This window comes from Pelophylax lessonae (assembly GCF_965119305.1).
Source record: "Pelophylax lessonae genome assembly, chromosome: 6".
Taxonomy (NCBI): Eukaryota; Metazoa; Chordata; class Amphibia; order Anura; family Ranidae; genus Pelophylax; species Pelophylax lessonae.
The window spans coordinates 75,680,018-75,701,875 of record NC_138773.1 but is presented as its reverse complement, the minus strand read 5'-3'; the positions used below and the strand labels follow the sequence as shown (position 1 = coordinate 75,701,875).

Below are 21,858 nucleotides of genomic sequence, written 5' to 3'. Positions count from 1 at the left end.
TGGTGGGGCGCATACACTTGTGGAAAGTGTAATTTAGGGTACCAAAGGTACCGGAACATTACACACAACTGTTGGATGATCGTGAGCCAGAGGGACCAGATACAGTGGGACTTTTCCTTGTGTGTTTGGAATCCAACGTGTTGCACCTCCAACAGAGACAAAGTAGTCCTAGTACAAAGAAAAACCTTGAGCCCTGCCAAACCAGCTGCAGAAAGCAGGAGAGGTTCAAGGGGGCAGAGATGACCAGTTTACTGGTCATGGTAGGCTGCAGCAAGGACTAACCAGGTGAAACCATGTGTCTCTTGAAAGGAGCAGAGAAGCAAAGATACAACCTCATGCTTAATGGCATGAGAATGAAAAAAACGAATTGCATCTAACAATTTGTCTTAAAAACAGAGGTTTTAGTTGCACAACAATTGCAAATCTTTGTAGAAGCCACTGAAGCCTCATCAAGGATATTCTGTATAGTGCAGTGCTAGGCCAGGCATCACTAAATGAAGGACCGGAGTCCCAATCAGGACTAAGTGACAGTCCTATCCAAACTGTGGCCATGCCATTTAGCAGCTTGGGTTTCCTCTCCTGGGAGTGATCGCCACTGCTGCTGCTTTCACATGATGTGAAGAGGGTCTGTGGTGTGAAGGGGGGGGGGGACTGAGAACCTTGATGTAATGGGTATGGGGACTGTGATGTCAAGGGGGAACTGGGAACCCTGATGCAATGAGAATGAGGTTACTGATGTAAATGGGGGGGGGGGGCTGTGATGTAATGGGTAAGGGAGACTGTGATGTCAAGGGGGGACTGGGAACACTGATGCAATGAGAATGAGGTTACTGATGTAAATGGGGGGGGGGGGTCTGTGATGTAAAGAAGGGGATCTGTGGTGTTAAGGTGGGACTGTGATGTGAAGAGGGCTGTGGTGTAAAGGGAGACTATAATGTGAAGAGGAGGCTGAGGTCATTGGGGTTATGGGCTGATATGTAAAACAGGAACTAAGGACCCTGGTGTAAAGGGGGGGAACTGTGATGTGTAGGGAGAACTGAAGAGATTGATGTAAAGGGGGACGGTGATGTAAAGGGAAAGCTGTGACATGAAGGATCAGAGTTCTAGCATAAACATGAGATTTGAACTTCTGCTGGAAGATTTTACAGACCAGACCCCCATGAATTTTAATTTAATACTCCTGCTCTAGTCCAGTGGTATGCAACCTTGGTACTCCAGCTTTGATGAAATTGTAATCCCATTGTAATCAATTGCAAGGCATTGTAAGACTTGACAGCCACAGCCATGACTGAGACAGAAGCTGAGGTATGATGGAATTTGTAGTTTCACCATTGCTGAAGTGCCAAGGCTGCTGACCCCTGCTGTAGTCTATGAGCCTTTGCTGGCTAGCTGGTAGGTAGGTGGTGTGATGACAAATACGATTTGTGTTGTTTTCTCTTTGCAAAACCCTTCCATTTGTATCTTGGTTTAAAAGCTAGGTATAAATTGGGAAGGTTGCCATTTTTGTTTAGCTTGCAGTAATTGGTGCAAGGACACATAGGACATCTTCAGCTGCCAATGTGCTCTGCTGGGCTTCTATTTTTTTCCCCTGTGCCTTTAACCACTTAAGCCCCGGAAGATTTTACCCCCATTCCGACCAGGGGGTATTTTGCGATTCGGCACTGCGTGAATTTAACGCACAATTGCGCGGTCGTGCGACGCTGTACCTAAACGAATTTGACGTCCTTTTTTTCCCACAAACAGAGCTTTCTTTTGGTGGTATTTGATCACCTGTGCGATTTTTTGATCACGCGCTATAAACAAAAAAAGAGCGTCAATTTTGCAAAAATAGCAATATTTTTCACATTTTTTTATATGAAATTCCCCCCAAAAAAAATGTAAAAATCAATACCTATGTTTGGTAAAAAAAAATCGCAAAAAGCGTATTTTGATTGGTTTGCGCAAAAGTTATCGCGTTTACTAACAAAGGGAAAGATTTTTGTCATTTTTGGTGTTTTTTTTTTTTAACGCGTAATGGCGGCGATCTGCGATTTTTTTGCGGTACTGCGACATTGCGGCGGACAGATCGGACCCTTGACTGACATTTTTGACACTTTTGGGGTTACCAGTGACATTTCAACAGTAATCAGTGCTATATATATGCACTGTTACTGTAAAAATACACTGGTAGTGAAGGGGTTAACTTTATTTGGAAGGGAGGGGCTGTGTGTGTCCCTAGGGGCGTGGTTTCTACTGTGATTGGCTGTGGCTCTAGCTGTAAAGACACTGATCAACGGATCTACATACCAGATCCGTTTTATCAGTGTCTTTGCAGCGAAGAGAATGACAGGCAGTTTGTTTACACAAGCTGCCTGACATTCTCCCTCTCCCCCGCCGATCGCCGAGTGACCGGCGGACATCGGGTCCGCTGGTCACACGCGCGGGGGGGTCCGTGACCACGCGGGAGCGGGAGCGCGCCCCGGGGGGCGCGCGCTCGCTCCCTAGACCCTCACAAGCAAGCAACGTAGCCCTACGTTAGTTTGCCTGTGAGGGGCTGACCGCCGACGTAGATAGTCGTGCGGCGGTCGGCAAGTGGTTAAGGAGGAATGGACTAACTCCAGGCATATCTGCCCCTAATTTATTCATTGCCATTTATGCTTCAACGTGGAGGTCCTCATTGACTAGAATTAGGACTTCACTATCTAGAAGGGACTTGATATGGCAGTGTGGCTTTAACATACATCTGCAAATTAGGTGCTTTAAAGCAAATTCATTTCCAATACTGGAAAAACCAAAGACAATTTAAACACATACAAATTCATTAAATTAAGTGGTTCCATAATCTGCTGACTCTGAAGGTCATGGCCTTGTTATCACACTAGCTCATACAATACATGACACTGTCAATTGTTAAAAAAACGTATATCACTATATCGAAAATGAATGACTCAAACTCCACCTTTACGCTTCCTCTACTTACTCATTCTTGCTTTCCACTACATTTACCACTCTTATTCATGCCTTACACTTACCACTCTTATTCATGTCTTACACTTTCATAAAGTCCCACCTAGCCTATTGTGTTTAAGCAACCAGGGATGGAGACGCCTTGCCTACAGCTTGGTGCCTCATATAAAGTCTCACCGTGCGATTTTCGTGCGTTTTTGGTGGATGCAGTCTGATTTGACCTTATTTTTCCGTATAAAGGGATGGAGACCAATAGCATGACCTGCTTGTCTCACACAAAGTCCCAAATAGGAAATTAGGGATTGAAAGGCATTGTGCTTTACAGGCCATGACCCATATATAAAATCCCTATCTGTCTTTATACTGCATCCACCAAGGGGATGGAGGTGTAATGCTTCTCAGCTGGTCCTTTCCAGTTTGTACCATCGTTACAACTTAGTTATTTGAGTTTTGAGACAACAGACCAGTCATGGATGAGGGTGGGTTGGGGGAGGTTGGGCTGTCTCCCTCTCACCTGTTCCCCCATCCATCCATTAGCAGCCATGTGCTTCCAGTGTGGAGACACTAAATTAGGAGTGTTAGGACTGCAGATTTAACAGGGTGCCGTGAAGTGTCTCTGCAGCTTTCACATGCGTTTGCAAATGTGTGTCAACTAAACCCCTGTTCTTTGTATCAAGAGACGGGTCTACTTGGTTGGTGACAAACTGGAGGCTGAGTACATCAGACTGGGGGCTGGCTGACTTTCATGCATCTCTTATAATCCTTCAACCTCATCATTTTTTTCTTGTTATAGGGATGGAGACGCCGGGCACTACCTGCTGGGGTCTCACTTAAAGTCCCACCTACCCTATTGTGTTTCATCAGTTTCCGGGCAGAGCAAGAAAAAAGCAAATCCCGATGGCATAATATGGGTAACTTACTTTTGCATGATATTCTTTCACCCAAAAGAGATTATACAGGCATACCCCACTTTTAAGTACACAATGGGACCAGAGCATGTATGTAAAACGAAAATGTACTTAAAGTGAAGCAATACCTTTTTTCATTTCTCAATGCATGTAAATACACTAGCTCCATAGGAAATCTTGGTCAGCTTGACATGGCATTGCTCCCAAACCATGTGACAAGGACACCAAGCTTGGGGAGCATGTTAAGGGGATCCAGGACTATGACATAGTAGATTACCTAGGCAAGCTGGCCAGCCACAAACAGGATATGTTGTAGTCCTGGGTCCTCTCTCGGTGCTCCCTAAGTTTGGTATCCCTGTCACTTATGGTTTGGGAGCAGTGCCATATCAAGCTGACCAAGATTTCCTATAGACGCCAATGTTAAAAACCGGGAGTAGTGTCATGCCAAGCTGAACAAGCTGTGTCCTTACTCGCGAGTGTACTTAAAGTGAGTGTACTTAAAGCGGGGTATGCCTGTAGTTATATGTACTGGGTAAGCCCCTGATTTCCTATATGTCTTGGACACTCTAAAAGTTAGATCTTTCTGCCACAGTTGCCAACCATTGTCATCTACCTGGGAGGTTTGAGTAGTCCCAGCCAAAGTTGTGTGTTTCAGCTCCTCTTGCTACATTCGCCATAATATAGAATAAAAAAAAAAATCCAACAGGGGGGAGTAGGAAAACCTTATAAATGCCACAGTGGGTGTTCAGACCCAGAACCTCAATGCAGAGATTAATTAATATGGTCCCTAAGAGATATAGGACAATTTAGGGTGGTTTACATTTTAGGTGTCAATAAATCCACATTATTAAAATCGATATCAGTAGACGTTGGATTACATGCTGTTGATATTCAGTCACTATGGGATTCGTTTTCTGTATTCTGCAAAAAACCTGGTTGATCCTGCTGTTCTCTATCTCCCCCTTCTGTTCAAGTCCCCAATGCAGCTAGGGATTTTGCAAAGCAGTGTTGGCAGCTCTGCACATGCTCAGTTTTCAGTGTTTTTCTACCCTGAGCATTTCCTCTTTGATTACATCTGAGCAGCCCATGTGACTATAGAGTCATATATGTGGGATTATATATATAGTGGTAAACGACAGCCCACTCCCTCCCTCCTCCATAATGCCCAATAAACAACTAAACATAAGAGGATGGGATATTACATCTTGATTAATGGAGGCTTCACCCCCTTGGTATAAGACACAGGCCGGAGGGGCATGACACAGCCTGTGACCAGCAGAAATCTGCCCAAACCATGTTTTTGCCCAAAATAAAAAAAGATTTGAAACATATATTTGTATGATAATTTAAAACAGGTAATTGATGTTAATTATTTATTTTGACTCTATTTTCTTTTAATTTTGAACATGTGACCAGCAGCAAAGGAATAGAAGCTCCTCCTGCTTATGTTTCCTTGCAGACAGCCTGGGAAAGAGCTGGGTCATGTGGCAGCTGTATACTGAAAATGAAACAGTGTGTGTTTAGTATCAATTTAAGAGCCTGTAAGTACAGAAAAATACCTATTGATCTGCCAAAAATATACTCCGCTATTAAGGCTGGCTTTACATTGTACAATTTTCCTTTACATTTCCCCAAACCATATAATATGAGGTCCATTCTAAACACTTTCAATTTGTATGCAATCAGGCTGGCCCTCACACTACATTGAAGGTAAATCTAGAGGAAATTGAATAAGAAAATTGTATAATGTATGGCAGGGTTTAAAATTTCAAGTCCTAAGCCCACCAGTTACCCCACCCAACCCCTACCCTGCTCCCAATTCCACCCCTAAAGACACCCTTGTAAATTATCTCAGCAAATGACACTGTTAAATGTTTTATGTTGAATTCTGTTACAAAAATAATTAACCACTTCCAGACCACCTGCCGCAGTTTTACGACGCTACTTTGACATTAAATTTCGGGATTATGGCAGCAGATAGCTGCCATAACCCCGGTATTTTTTTTTTACAGGGCGGGCGGTCCTCTTTCACATTAAAGTGGTCCCAGCGCTGGATCCCTTTTATGGGCGGCGGGAGAGTTGACCCCCCTCCCGGTCATTTTCCCCACTTACCGGAGCCATCGGTCCTTTCCTCTCCTAGGCAGGAAGTTGAGTGAGGGCAAGCTGGCCCCCACTTGATTCTATGGCCTTGGAAGACTGGAGCGACATCATACGTTGCTTCCTCCCAACGGCCTTAAAATGCCCATTTTTTTTCATGATGAAAAAAATGACATTTTTTTTTTTTTTTTTGCTTTTTAGGGTAGGTGTGAGATCTGAGGTCTTTTTGACCCCAGATCACACAATAAAGAGGTCCTGTCCTGCTTATTTTTATTACAAGGGATGTTAACATTCCTTGTAATAGGAATAAAAGTGATCAAAAAAAATTTTGTAAAGGGACAGTGTAAAAAAAAGAAAAGAAACAATTAATAAAAAAAAAAAAAATTTAAAGCGCCCGTCCCTCCGAGCTCGCATGCAGAAGCGTACGCATACACAAGTCGCGCCCACGTATGTAAACGGTGTTCAAACCACACATGTGAGGTATATGAGGTATCACTGCGATCATTAGAGCAAGAGCAATAATTCTAGCCCTAGACCTTCTCTGTAACTCTAACACGTAACCTGCAGAAATTTTTAAAGCGTCACCTATGGAGATTTTTAGGTACCAATGTTTGTCGCCACTCCACGAGCGTGAGCAATTTTGAAGCATTACATGTTGGGTATCTATTTACTCGGCGTAAAATTATCTTTCACACTATGGAAAAAAAATTGGGCTAACTTAACCGTTTTCTTATTTTTTAATTGTGTTTGTAAGACCTCTGCGCAAATACGGTGTGACAAAGTATTGCAACGATCTCCATTTTATTCTCTAGGGTGTCTGCTAAAAAAAAAAAAAAAAAACATAATGTTTGGGGTTCTAAGTAATTTTCTAGCAAACAATACTGATTTGAACTTGTAAACAAGTGTCAGAAATAGGCCTGGTCCTTAAGTGGTTAACAACAACTTTATCAATGCCCATCAGCGCAGCCTCATCATTGCCCATCAATGCAGCCTATCAGCCCCCATCAGTGCAGCATATCAGTGCCCATCAGTGCAGCCTCATCTGTGCCCATCAATGCAGCCTCATCAGTGACCATCAATGCAGCCTCACCAGTACCCATCAATGCAGCCTCATCAGTGCCCATCAATGCAGCCTCATCAGTGCCCATCAGCGCAGCCTCAAGGAAGCCGATTGGGCAAGGAAACTGTGGGGATGGGAGAAGAGAGCCGGCCAGGTCACACAGAGAGGGGATCTCCTTCTGTGAAACAGCTTTGATCTGATAAACAAAGTCCCACCTCCTGGACCGGCTCCTATTACAAACGTCACACTACTTTCCCGGCATTAGACCAATGTGCTGTCTAGCATAGGAGCTGGTCCAGGAGGCAGGTCTTTAACAACGGAGTTCCCCTCTCTGTGTGATCCGACCAGCTTTCCTCTTCCTTCCTTACAGTTTTCTGGCTGATGGCTGGGAGAAGAATCGGCTACCATTCAATCCTGCCTACCAGTGGTGACTCCCCCCCCCCCCCCCATTGCAGCTTCACACTTACCCTCAGCTATTTTCCACTAGCCAAATGCTACAGGTGAGTGGAAATTTTGAGGGCTTATGTATAGCCAGCTTAGGGTTTGTGGGCTGACAACACACAATATTTTTCTGGACTTGGTGGTGTTAGCCCTGTCCAGTTTTCTTTTGCTTAACCAGTCAAACCCACCCCTATGCTATTATGCACAACATAAAGACTAATGATTTTGTAGTCTGATAGCATTTTAGCACTTATCGTACAGATACAGTTTAACAAAACATTTTAGGTGGTTTATTTACTAGGCTAAATGATGGAAGATAAAAGTTATTTTTAGGGTTTACATACACTAAGAAAATAATGTGTCTAGGGCTAAATGGTAATATTTTTTGTGGTACATCCAAAAGGTACCCAAGTTCCAGGACTCCCCTAAGTATTGGTTGCATCTCTAATGGATTACGAGGAGCAAGACTGAACTTTTGGTTAACAGATCCACATCTGCTCCAGCTTTCTTAGCTCCAGCTATCTTAAGTCTAAAGCCTAGTACACATGGGCCAAATGTCTGACGGCATCAGTCGGTTCAATAAAAACCAGCCCACATTCAGCCCATGTGTACTGCAATCAGACGAAGGGGCATGACCGAAAAAGGTCTGTCAATCGACTCCCGATCAACACTCAGCCTCAGTTTTCTGTGTCAGAACACAATAGAACCGCAGGGGCGATCGCAGTACTTAGGTCAGATAGTTAGTACCGAGCTTCCATCTGAGCTGCCAGGTTTTTTTTTTGTTCAGCCCTGCTGGGTTGGTCGAAAAAATAAAATGAATAATGTGTACTAGGCTTAAATGTTTACAGGCTCTAAGAGCAGGGCCTTTTTAAAAAGGTCAGTATTTACATTACGATCTAGGCCTTAAAAAGTCTGTTAACTAGAAGGGACACCCTAGGATGGCAGCTGAAAAGGTTACAAGCCTCGTATTTACTTTACGTAGTTCCTCTAATAGGATGTATTATGCAATCAATGTGAGTTAATACCACTGTAAATTGCAGAATATGTTGTTGGCAGTCTGCGATCCACTCCTGACATTCAGGAGGTGTGAGCTCAACCCCTCTGATTATCTAAGAATAGGATACAGCTGGATCACTGAGCAACATAGTCCAGCATTCCACTGAAGACTTTTCGGTAACTAAATCCAATCTCTGCTCATCCATATGGATAACATGCAATTCCAGGCTCATCAGCTGTTATTAGACTAGACCCCAACATGGTCTGATCAGTGGCCTTTATAAAATTCTGCTTTTCTCTTCACAAAATTCTGGTGGGGCTTAGAAGGTTATTGTACTAAACTGATCAGGGCTACTAATCTATCAATGGAACCTATAGACACATAATTTTTAGAGGCCAAAGCCATACCCCCATGCCAGTGTCAATATTTTTAATTCTCAACTTTCTGAGATGATAAAAAAATATATATATTTTAGCACAAAGTGAGTAGGCAAGGAACATGCTTCTGCCCATCCCTGATTACATGGTCTATGAAGAATGAATATGCAAAATGATTGGTTGAACCCACAAGCGTTTTTTTTTTTTTCTGTTTCCTTTATACTAGCTTTTCATAATATCAAATGCAGCAATTTAAACTTTGGCTGAAAGGATTAGCATAATATGACACCTTTGTTGGCTAAAACTGAACCCCTGGCTTATTTTCAAATGCTTCTGCCCCAAGCACCCCCCCCCTGCAGTAGTGAAAAAAATCAGCCTTTAATTCAATCCTCACATCATCTCCAATGCTGTTCCCTGCAGTCATTTTGGGTGGAATGCCCAGCGTCATTCCACCCAGAAGACTAAGGACAAACTGCGCGTGCAGGGCATCATGAATCGGACCCAACAAGGCACCAACCAAAATTTACAGTGTAATGATGTAGCTCCCTGCATCATTAAGGACCTTTCAGCACCAGAAAAAAAATCCAAGAGGACGAGGATCCAGTACCTCAAGTCATTGGCCAGAAAAAAATAAGTGTAAAAAAGCACAAGAGTGGATTTAAATTGGGCATTTATAGAACGGCCTATACAGTCACTTGAAAAAGTATTCATACCTCTTGAAATTTTCCGCATTTTGTCATGTTATAACCAAAAACGTAAATTTTATTGGGATTTTCCTTTACAACTGTTTTTTATTAAGGTTATAAACCATACAGATATAAAGCCGTAAAATACAGTATAGAGAAGTATTGGTACATAACAACATTATTGACCTAAAGCATTGGTCATTAAGGAACTGGTATTGCACTACTTTGGGCTACGACTATAGTTCTGAAGCACAGAAGATACATCCTCCAAAGAGTAACTGCATTGCCCGGAGGCACCCCCTTCTAAGACAAGGGGTCATCTCAGCCATGAATTGATCACGGTAGCTAGTCAATATGTTTGAATACACAGCTCACAAACTAGGAGTGGGAAAATGGCAGTCGACCAGCGGTCCTAGAACACTCCTCAAACTATCAATTATTAACTAGGGTTTAATAAGTAGGAGAAAGAGGAAAAGGAGAAGAAAAGGAAAGGGATGAAGGAAGGAGAAACTAAGAGGGTAGCCTCAGAACTGCAAGGTTGACCACATCCAATATGTAATCCAGGGGTCCCAGGTTTTTTTCAAATCGGGGGAAGCTTGTCCTGCAGGATGGCAGGGAGGCGTTCGTTTAGAATTATCCAGGATAACTTGTTCTTTAAGAGGTCAAAAGACAGCACCGGGGATTTCCAGGATCTTACGATCGTTATTCTGGCTGCAGTAAAAATAAAAGAAATTAGGTGTTAGGTGGGTCTCAGGGTGTCCGAGGAGTGCCTGTTGCAGGGACTTAGTCAGATTGGTCCCCATGAGAGAATAGATAAAATTGTGGATTGTGGTGGACATCCACCACACGTGATACCCTGTTACCTCTTGGCCGCACTCCCAAAAACACAGGGCTCCCGGCGCCCATTGGGCAATTCTAGCGGGGATCATGTACCATCCCATTAATTCTTTGTAAATGGCCTCTTTTAGGGAGGTGAAATTGATTTTGCAGCCCACTGTGCCAGTCTATGCCACTCTGCAGAGTCCAAGACCTCACCTATATCCTGTTCCCATTATTCCATAGAAGGGTGCTTGTTATCTGTGGAAGTCAAAATACTGTAAACTTTAGATACATACCCTGAACAGGTGTAAATACGTTTACATAGGTATTCCATTGGCAGTGTTGCAGACAAGTCAGAAACCGTTTTCAGTCAAGAGATAAAGTGGGCTGTCTGATTATATTGATAGTCTTCTTTTTATTGGGATTTTATGTGGTAGACCAACACAAAGTGGCACATAATTGTAAAGGGAAAGGAAAATGATAAATTGTTTTACATTTTTTTTACAAATAAATATCTGAAAAGTGTGGCGTGCCTTTGTATTCTGCCCCCTGAGTCAATACTTTGTAGAACCACCTTTCGCTGCAATTACAGCTGCGAGTCTTTTTGGGCATGTCTTGGATTTAGGTCTGGACTGGGCCATTCTAATACATGAATATGCTTTGATCCAAACCATTCCATTGTAGCTCTGGCTGTATGTTAAGGATCGTTTTCCTGCTGGAAGTCTAATCTCAAGTCTTTTGCAGACTCTAACAGGTTTTTCTAGGGTTGCCCTGTATTTGTCTCCATCCATCTTCCCATCAACTCTGACCGGCTTCCCTGTCCCTGCTGACGAAAAGCATCCCCACAACATTATGCTGCCACCACGTTTCATGGTGGAGATGGTGTGTTCAGGGTGATGTGCAGTGTTAGTTTTCCGGCATACATAGTGTTTTGCTTTTAGGCAAAAAAGTTCCATTTTGGTTTCATCTAACCAGAGCAGATTCTTCCACATTTACTGTGTCCCCACATTGCTTCTGGCAAACTGCAAACAGAACTTGTTATAGCTTTATTTCAACAATAGCTTTCTTCTTGCCACTCTTCTATAAAGGCCAGATTTGTGGAGTGCACGAATAATAGTTGTCCTGTGGACAGATTCCCCCACCTGAGCTGTGGATCTCTGCAGCTCCTCCAGAGTTACTATGGGCCTCTTGGCCGCTTCTCTGATTATTGCTCTCCTTGCCTGGCCTGTCAGTTTAGGTGGACGGCCATGTCTTGGTAGGTTTGCAATTGTGCCATACTCTTTCCATTTTCAGATGATGGCTTGAACAGTGCTTCGTGAGATGTCCAAAGCTTGGGATATTTTTTTATAACTTAACCCTGCTGTAAACATCTTCACAACTTTATCCCTGACCTGCCTGTTGTGTTCCTTGGCCTTCATGATGCGGTTTGTTCACTAAGGTTCCCTAACAAACCTCTGAGGGCTTAACAGATCAGCTGTATTTATACTGAGATTAAATTACACACATGTGGACTCTATTTACTAAGTAGGTGACTTCTAAAGGCAATTGGTTCCACTATATTATAGTTCGGAGTATCAGAGCAAAGGGAGCTGAATACAAATGCACACCACACTTTTTAGATATTTGTAAAAAAACAAAAACCATTTATCATTTTCCTTCCACTTCACAATTATGTGCTACTTTGTGTTGGTCTATCACATCAAATCCCAATAAAATACATTTACGTTTTTGGTTGTAACATGACAAAATGTGGAAAATTTTAGGAATACTTTTCATTGCCACTGTACATCAGATCGAAAAAGAAGAACAAGTGGGTAGGAAAGAGGGACAAAGTGATTTGGTTCCAACAGAGTGGCAGTCCCTCCAAATGGAAGACCGCTCATTTTACTGGCCCTAAACGGACTGAGAATATTGTAATGTGTAAATTAACTTTATTGGGATGACTCATGCCTCGCGATGATGATGATAAAGGGAAAATATGTGACTGGACAGGGAAAAGCTGCCTCTGTCATCTATGGGCACAGGTCCAGTGTGCCTAACAGCAATTGTACATCTGTAGGCTTACAGTATTCAAGTGAGAGTAAACTGCAATCACTGTGCCAAATGAAGTAGCCCATAACAGTAGGAAATCATATGCCAAACAAAACTGTTATTTTAATTTTGAGTGAGCACTGGTGGGCTGAATCCATTAGGAGCATACTAAATACTTGACTGGCATTATTCTCCACACTGATGTTCCTATAGTGGTTTCAGTCTTTGGCCTCCAAGATGGATCTAATAATCTGATAAAAATGTTTTTTAATGTCTGCTCCTGACACAGGAAAAGGGAGTAATTTTACTGCAGGGGTACATTTGGTATTAGGGATTAGTTTAGAGATTAGGGTTTCTTGCATTAAGTTAAAAATTGTTTAGATAAAAGTATTGCCCCCTCACCCGCCTAAAGCCCCGTACACACATCCCGAATGTCGGCCTTTTTCTTTTTTTTTTGTAAAAAAACCCAGAGATGATTAAATGATAAAAATTTCATATGGGTACAGTGTAGCATGACCGAGCAATTGTCATTCAAATCGTGAGAGCACTGAAAGCTGAAAATTGGCCTGGATAGGAAGGGGGTGAAAGTGCCCGGTAGGCAAGTGGTTAAAAATCGAAGGTTCCACTTGTTAGCGTGGATGGACAATTCCCTTTGCCAGGCTAATACATTTGGACAGCCAGCAAAATTGAATGCCCGCACTATTTGTCAGAAAATTTTCTGACAGGCTTCAACAAAAGCTGACTGAACAATTGACTTTTGCTGGCAAGGCCATACACCACCTTGCATTTTGTCCATTGCCTGCCAAAAGCCGAACAGTGTATGGCCAGCTTAAGGCTACGTTCACATGTGGGCGTTTTGGGGGCGTTTTTCTGCTCTAGGATCAGCTCTCAAAATGCCCAACAAGACAAATCCTATTCATTTCAATGGCCCCTGTTCACATCTGAGCATTTTGACGCCGTGAGCAAAACGCCCAACACTCAAAAAAGTACAAAAGCTTCTTTTTGGGCAGGTTACAGGCGTTTTCGATTGGTCTCTAGTCAGTCTAAAAACGCCTGCACAAAAAACGCCTGTAAAACGCCCATAAAAACGCCTGTAATAGCAGCAACAAGATGTGAATGTAGCCTAAGACTTAAGGGCTCTTTTAAGAGTTCAGGTTAAATGATAGGCTATATAAATATCATGCTAGTTGAAGAAGAGGGTAACCACGTGGAAGCAATTATAAAAGCAAAAAGCAGCAATTAGAAAAAAATGAATGGACAAGCTGAAAAGGTTTTTGTTTGGCAACATGACTGTACTCATATATATATATATATATATATATATATATATATATGGCTCTATAAGAGTCTGAGCTACAATCATTGGGATTGTACGATAAGGACACCTGGTACCAGGCCTTTCCCTTTATGGAAATGCAGACAATATGCACCATTTGCACAGGAAAACTACTATATTGGAAATGCTTATCATTCACAGTCTGGTATAGTCCATCCCCCAAACCACTTTATATTTCCTTTTCCCCTACAGTGCTTCACCCACTGCTCCATCAGAGCTACTACAAAAATACCCAATGTTCCTGGGTATGGCTGTGCCTGTGACCTTCTCCATTCCTCCTCCTGTCACATGTAAAAGATGGGGACATTAACTTTGTATAAGCTCAGACACTGGAGGTTTGTGGAGGAAGGTTAATATAATGTGGGTGGGTGGGTGGATGCTCTCACTCCTGATAGGTTCTCAAAAACACCCTCATTGTGTACAATTTGTAAAAATGACGACACTGCATGAAAATCTAACAAATATTACATAAACAGCTTTATAATATGGAAATTACAGGAGGTCTTAGCAACCAATAGAATTTCTGTTTGCTGAAGTCAGACTTGTAGAAGATGGATTCTGATTGGTGGCTAAGAGTAATGCCCTTTGATCTTAGTCAGTCCCTCACTTTTTTTTATGAATAAGCTCCAAGATGTGGCCACCTTTTGGGTTTGTTCGAATTTAAGCTGTATAATGTGATGGGGCACTGCATCAAAACCACTGGGAAGGGGACAAACAGGGAATAGCCAAAGAACATAATTAGGGAGCCATCTAATGGCGCTTTTCCACTGCATGGAACCGAACGGTTCGGCTCACTTTTGTGCTTTTCCACTGCTGGTACCGCATGGTATAGTGTAGGAACGGTTCGGTACGACAACGCTTTTCCACTGCATGGAACTGAACGGTACGGCTCTCAAAAACAGTACCACCTCGATTGTGGTTTCAAGAGGTACCATACCCGGTACCATATCCCACAATCCTTTGCATGCAGTCACTACTAGCCACTGATTGGTCAAAGCATCCCACTTAACTTTAGTACTACATTAGTGGAAAAGCAAACCATACCATACCGTACCGAACCGTTCCAACACCGTACCATGTGGTACCAGCAGTGGAAAAGCAAACCGGGCAAAGCAGGGCAGAGTAGAGCCGAACCGGTACTTGCAGTGGAAAAGACCACACAGTTCCGGTTTAGCAAATCATTATACAAATGTATAGCAACCATTTTCCTCAACAGTAGCGGTGTGAAGATCATTGGACCTGCGATATCCCAGGTATTGGTGGACCTAGTTTGGCTGAATCACCCAACTGCTTCCTAGACCTTATAGGGATTGAAAGGGTGGGACGCCGATCTTGTTGCGCTATAATCCATTACAAAACTAAACTGCCTAGGGGGGCTTCTTAAGAATTATGAAGAGCCATGAGGTGATTTAACCAGCTTGTTTTCACCCAAAAGTGATACTTCAGGTTTTCGTCAGACTACGCTTTTTAATCTAAAATTTTTTGTACAAATTTTCTGAACTACTGTCCTTTAAAAAGTACATCTAAACACAAAAACAAAGAATATGAGATATTGAAGTTCTTTAGGTATGGTTGCTGAATATATTATTTTTTTTTTCTGGCTTTTTTCTTTAATTTTACCTGTTCATCCTCCCAGTAACCAGTTCCAGGGCAAGGTCATCCACTGCCAAGGGCAAAGATGCCAAACTGACCCCCCCTCCCCCCATTCCCGATGTGCAAGCTTACGGGATCCTCCACCCAGCAGTTAGTCACTAGTTAAAATCATTGCCACTGTCACTACTTCTGTCAGCCTTTGAACAGAAGGAAGGTGCCCCTATCTCTACAGTAAACCATTGAGCCCAGGGCAACCGTATCTCCTGCCCACCCCTTGTCCTGGCCCTACCAGTAACACTCTTTTTGTGTAACATTGGTCACCCAACGTATTGTATCTAAAGTGGGCTATACACCAGTTGAATTTTACTCGCATGGAAATTCTGAAAAAAAACATTTGTCAGATTATTCGATCTTGCCATAAACTGAGTTAGCGAATTTCATTCGAAAGCCCTTCAAATTTCCTCCAGATCTGCTACTTGAATGGAATGGTAGACATATTAAACAGGTTTCTTCCAAACTAAAACCATATTTAATATGAATTTTGTTAATTCAGTGAAAAATTTCCATCCTGCTACTATGGTCGAAAACAATTGTCAATTTAACCGCACTACCCATTAGAATACCAAAGGAATGTTCCAAAAACAAACCTTTTCAAAAAAAAAATTCCCAGCGTAGGGAGGAGCAGAGTTCTCACCCTAGGACAGAAAGTGTATTAGGACTACAGAAACCCTCCCATTCTCCTCATATCATAGTAGGGAGGTGTTCTGTAGTCCACATTGGAGAACTGGGAAGAGTAAAATAACAGCGTTTGAGATTTTAGCTCAGTACATAGGAAGTTACACTGACACAAGCGTTCAGTTAGGAACGACAACAATTTTTTTGTACTTAAAGAATATGACCTGCATCTAGAAAATGAATGCACCTGGCAAGCTGCAATGTATTACATTTTTTTTCTAGAGTTAGGATATACTTTAAAGCAAGGCTTGACAAATTCTCTTTGAATCTAGAAGCCAGCTAAAGAAGTTAGGAGCCAATTTTTCAAATCAGCTGCCCAGAAAAAAAGAAAGCAAGAAAGAGAAATAAAAAGAAGGAAGTGGAAAGAGGATTAAAAAAAAGAAAGAGGGAAAAAAAAGGAGATGGAGGTAGAGAAGGGGAGATAGAGTAAGGGGGGGGGGTTATAGAATGGGAGAGCGAGAAGGTTATAGGGGGGGGGGGGGTGAGAGAGACGGAAAGTGAGGGGAGGGGGGGAGGGAGATTGAGGATGGGAGGGAGAGTGAAAGTCTTAGTTAGATGTGTATATGAACAGTGAGGTCCCCTCAGCTCTGTGGTGTACAGAGAAATCCTCCAGAAGTGTGTCACTCATAACATCCATGTGACGGTGCTGACCAACTAGAATGCCTCTTATCCGTACACTGAGAAGTATGAATAGGACCCGCGGGAATTTCAAATCTCTAGATCAGTAAATCTGAGTCCTGATACCGGACAGCAAGCAGCTTAAATCCTAGGCCCCTGGACGCAGTTTCTAGTCGCCGATGCGATCCTGCGCTTGGGATTTGTCAAGCCCTGCTTTAAAGTGGCATTAACCTCCCTGGCGGTATTCCCAAGTGTGGCTCGGGGTTAATTTTCAGTACCAAAAGCGGTAACCCTGAGCCACACTCGGGATTACCCCAGAACGTTACTCACCTTCCCTGCGCTCCCCCGAAGTCCTCCCCGCCGTCTCTGCCCACTCTGTGCATGGCCGATTGCCGGCACTTGCCTTCCCTGCGAGTGTTGCGACACAGGGGGATGGAACCGGTGGCAAATTCAAAAGTGTAAAAACACTAAATAACATAATACAAAGCCGTGATCCTAACGGATTACACTGTTTTATGCCATTTCCCCACAGGATTTCACCTAGTGACTTTTCCAGCGCCTTGCCTGTGCTTTTCCAGTGCTTTGTGCCTGGAAAATTTTGAACGACCATAGCCTCCAAAAATCATTTTTTTTTGCGCAAATGCGCTTTTAGACGAATTGGAAAACAGCGACAGCGAAATTGAGTGGGAAAATTCCTAATCAGGTACGGAAAGTGACAACAGCGACGACTCTGATGTCTCTTTCTGGCACATCGCTTTTGGAATTTGGGAAGTATATCAAATGATTCTTCAGAATTTCCAATGGAGCGATGTGCCAGAAAGAGACATCAGAATCATCGCTGTGGTCACTTTCCGTACCTGATGACGATTTTTCCCACGCGTCGCTCTTTCTCAGTTCTTGAAGTAACTCCATTTCGCTGTCGCTGTTTTCCAGTTCGTCTTAAAGCGCTTTTGCGCAAAAAGAATGCTTTTTGGAGGCCATGGTCGTTCTCTATTTTCCAGACACAAAGCACTGGAAAAGCAAAGACCGGGCACTGGAAAAGTCACCAGGTGCAATCCTGTGGTGAAATGGCATGATACAGTGTAATCCGTTAGGATCACAGCTTTGTATCATGTCATTTAGTGTATTTACACTTTTGAATTTGCCGCCGGTTCCACCCCCCTGCGTTGCTACGCTCGCAGGGAAGGGAACCGAAAGACAGGTGCCGGCATCGGCCGAGCACACAGCGGGAGGACGGCGGGGGATCGAAGGAAGGTGAGTTTTAAAATGTAAAACAACAGATTTCTATGCAAAACAATGTACAGCACAGAAATCTGGACGTAATCAGACCGCCAGGGAGGTTAAACACAAAATCAAAAATGTAATATATTGTAGCTTGTCAATCATTAGATGCGGTAGCTGCATTCGTTTTCATTTCATCGGCTTTTTCCCCTCTGCTATCACTTAGTGATCTGGCCAGTAACATGCCTCCTGTATTAGGAGTGCCCCCACTCTGGATGAAGGAGCACATGGGGCACCTTTGGACAGCAGCATTGTCAGTCTGGGGGACGGGGAGTGTTAGAAGTACCAGCAGATTTAAATACATTAACAATTTGTAGCCAAACTCCAGCTAAAACTTTATAATCAGATACAGCAAACATGTCTTTTCCTTTTGGGATAAAGGTTTTTCATGAATAAATAAAAGCTGATCATTTTAAGCACCCCTGTCAGTATGAAATGGTTTTTCTCAGCTTACTAACTGCTAGATTTGTAGGAGAGCTTGTTCTGTTGAAAGACAACAGACTTACTGGCCAGATCACGAGGCACAAATAAAGGTGACAACGACTAAAAAAGAAAAAACGAATGTAGCCATCACAGCTAAGAATTGGGAAGCTGCAATATAATAAATTATTACTTTTGGGTTTAATACTGCTTTAAGCAAATTCTAAGACATCAAAAAATATATTAGAAACTGACTGATGCCTGAGGAAATGTTAAGAGAAACCATTAAATCAAACCCCACATTTGGACAATGATTTTGTAGCTCAAGTGTTATTAATATCCACATATAATTCACGAGCTGCTAATTCTGATCTAAGTTTCAGTGCTCATGCTGACTGGACAGTTCCTCCTGGCCTTGTCCCATACCTGAACCCTGTGATGGCTCGGCTGGTAGGCAGGCTGGGTATGCACTGGCCCTTTGCCCACTGGTTCTTGAGTTTCAGGAGCACTTTCTGAGTCTTTAATGTGCAGAGGAGACTCTGGGGCTCTCTCCTGAACAGTCTTCTTCCTTTCTTGAGGGACTTCTTTTTTCTTAGGTTCAACTTGATACAGCAATTTATTTAGCCGCTCCATCATCTTGTCCACATCGTCTTCTTGCAGCTCCAGGCTTCGTTCACCGGAGCTGTCAGAAGAAGTACTGGGGGCAGATTTCTTGCTGATGCTTTCGGGTTCTTGCTCTTTCGGTTTTAAGGTCAATATATAAAGGAAAAGGGCAAAGAAAGAGAGGCAGATGGACAAAATCCACACTTCATCCATATTCTTCTTTTGTTCCTGGAGAAGCTCTATGGAAATGGATTGCTCTGTCACTTTCTTCTAGCACCACAAAAAAAAAAGAAGAAAAAAATCAGAAGGATCACCTTTTCAATGGAAAAATCAGGAAAGTAAGAAGCGTTTTCAGTTATGTAAACAGATTAAAATTTGAATAAAAGTCCACTGTCCAATGCTATAAAAATATAACAGTTTTCTCCTTTTTACTGCAAGCAGCCGAAATATACAAAAAATGTTTTATAATGAATTTTAATTTACCAAAAAAGTATATATTTCTTAAAAAAAATAAAAAAAATAAACCCAGGTCAGGATTGGGTTGGGGTTGATTGCAGGTTAAAATTTGCTTTTTATGTGAGTGATATCCGTTTGTCCAGTGACTGTTACTATTCCAAGTTATTGGTGTGTCCCATCAAGTCTTGGTCTGTATGTCTCCTCTGCTGTAGTCCTTCTACCATGCCCACAATCTACCACACAGACTGCTCCTTGTCTCCTTATCGCATCCCCTTTTGCAGGAGGAAGGCGGGGCTTATGGAGCCTTATGTTTTTGATTGACAGTTTTGTTTCCACTGTGTGTATTACGTACAGCAGATGACCCCATTCTCTTTCACTGGATGCAAGAAGAATTTTGTATCAGTAGCAAATAATAAAAGCATATTACATTGTACACAGTAAAAAGTTGAACTTTATATGTAAACAAACATTAAAACCTCAAAAAGTATTTTTTTTTTTACTCTTTAGCTTTTATTAAAAAAAAAAAAATACCTGGCTATCCTGTATGAAGACATTTTTTTTTTTTTTTTTTTTTTAAGATTGCAAATGCTCTGCCCCTGTCTCCCAGTTATGCTTCTGCGTTGTTGTCCTGTAACACAAGAGGATGGCTTTGAGTGGACATTTGAACACACATTTCACAGTGGTCACCAAAACCTGCTCTGTGAAATGCCATGCATCCATTACTGGCATGCATGTGGACAGGAAGTTGGTGCAGGAGATAAAACACCACTGACATGTACCAAAGAATAAAAACAAAAGTAATGACAAGAATTTTATTTCACAAAAATCATCATCAGTTTTTGATACATGGTGCTTTAGCAAATCAGCCAAACTGAGTTCTGATCATCCCCATTAGCAAATGATCATGTAGTCAAATGCAAAAAAAACAAAAAAAACAAAACACCATATTGAAGACAACATTACACATTCTCAAGTTTATTTATTAATTTCATGGTCATTGTGCTCCAAATAATAGCTTTACTTTTAAATACCAAAATAATGGCCTTTATATATTTAAAGTCCAACTCCAGGCAAAAAAAAAAAATCTATGCAGTTGGGCTGTGCTCGCTTTGTCTAGGAGATGAGCACAAGGCCCCTTTCACAATGTCCGCTCCATCGGCAGACTCCGTTTTTCTCAGTGGGGGATCGATCTGCCGATCTCCCGCTGAGCAGGCGGATGGCAACTCCGTCTCCGCTCTGTGTGCGGAGACGGAGCTGTCAGGTCCCCGCTGTCCTCTATGGGGAATCAGAGGAGAACGGACAGGCGGTAATCCGATCAGATCGGCCAGGCGGATGGAAAATAGGGTTTCCATCCGTCCGGATTTGACAGACAGGATCGGATGTCAGCGGACATGTCTCTGCTGACATCCGCTGCCCCATGGAGATGCATGGGGCATCTGTTCAGATCCGCCTGAAAAACTGACAGGCGGATCTGAATGGTCCGCATGTGTGAAAGGGGCCTAAATCTTATATCACCCGATCGTTCAATTATTCAGAAAACGGTGCTCCCCCCTGGTCCAGCGGTGGACTGTTCATGATTTATGAAGCCTGTGTTGGGCGTGATGACTTTAGGAACAGTTCACTATTCAAGACCGCAGGAGCGCGGGGGTGCCAAACCTGTATTGCGCTGGGAGGATCAGGTAATTATACCTTCGGTCTCCTTTCCTCTAGAAAAAGCAAGCAGTTAATTTGTGTAGTGCGGGCACAGCCCCACTGCACAGAAAAAAATATTTTTGCCCAGAGTTGGGCTTTATTTCTTGTAAACTCGATGACTTTGATAACAAACCGTGTGTGCTATTTTCTCACTCATTTTCTCATTCAATTATTAATTAATAAACAAAGAATTTAAAAATGAAAAAAAAAGCACTTGATGTCTTTAGCTATACAAGTGCTTTTGGCTGAACTAGTTCTTCAGCAGTAAATTAAGGGAGAACTCTAGTCTCATAGTAGGATCTTGCAAGGGAAGAAATGTCCATGCATACCTGCACAACCGTGTTTCCAGAACCTATGCAGGCATAGCAGCAGGACCTAGGACTTCCAGCCACATGGCTCAGAGCTCTCCATGTATCCATAGTAGTAAGCCATTATGATCTTAAATCTGCATAAGGTATACAAGACAGTGAGGCACAGCTGTAAAATGAGAAAGGAAAGATGCTCTATGAAGCAACATGCTCTATCCCTTCTGGAGGTAGGGGCTGTGCCTCTTTAATAGAAACCGTGTCACTAGACCATTAATATCAACCAAAACATTTCTTTAGGATTATATATGCATTTCATTTATTTTCTGCATGTTTATGACCTCTAAAAGCCTTCCAAGACTCCGGTTCGGTACTGCCATCTTAGATGTGATTCCAGGATCCCCAGCAGATGCAGAGCTGTCACTCAACTGACATACTATGCAAGTACAATTATTCC

At 42.5% G+C, this 21,858-nt stretch overlaps 1 protein-coding gene across 1 annotated transcript in view; it reads right to left on the bottom strand.

Annotated features, from left to right (window-relative positions):
• Nucleotides 1-19,666, bottom strand: part of LOC309558920 (uncharacterized protein) — a 44,257-nt gene extending 24,591 nt beyond the window's left edge. Inside the window, exon 1 of the mRNA XM_082262015.1 lies at nt 18,772-19,666. Coding sequence (XP_082118141.1) covers nt 18,772-19,161 — 390 coding nt within the window. The 5' untranslated portion in view covers nt 19,162-19,666. The remainder of the gene's footprint in view (nt 1-18,771) is intronic.
• Between the last annotated feature and the right edge of the window lie 2,192 nt (nt 19,667-21,858).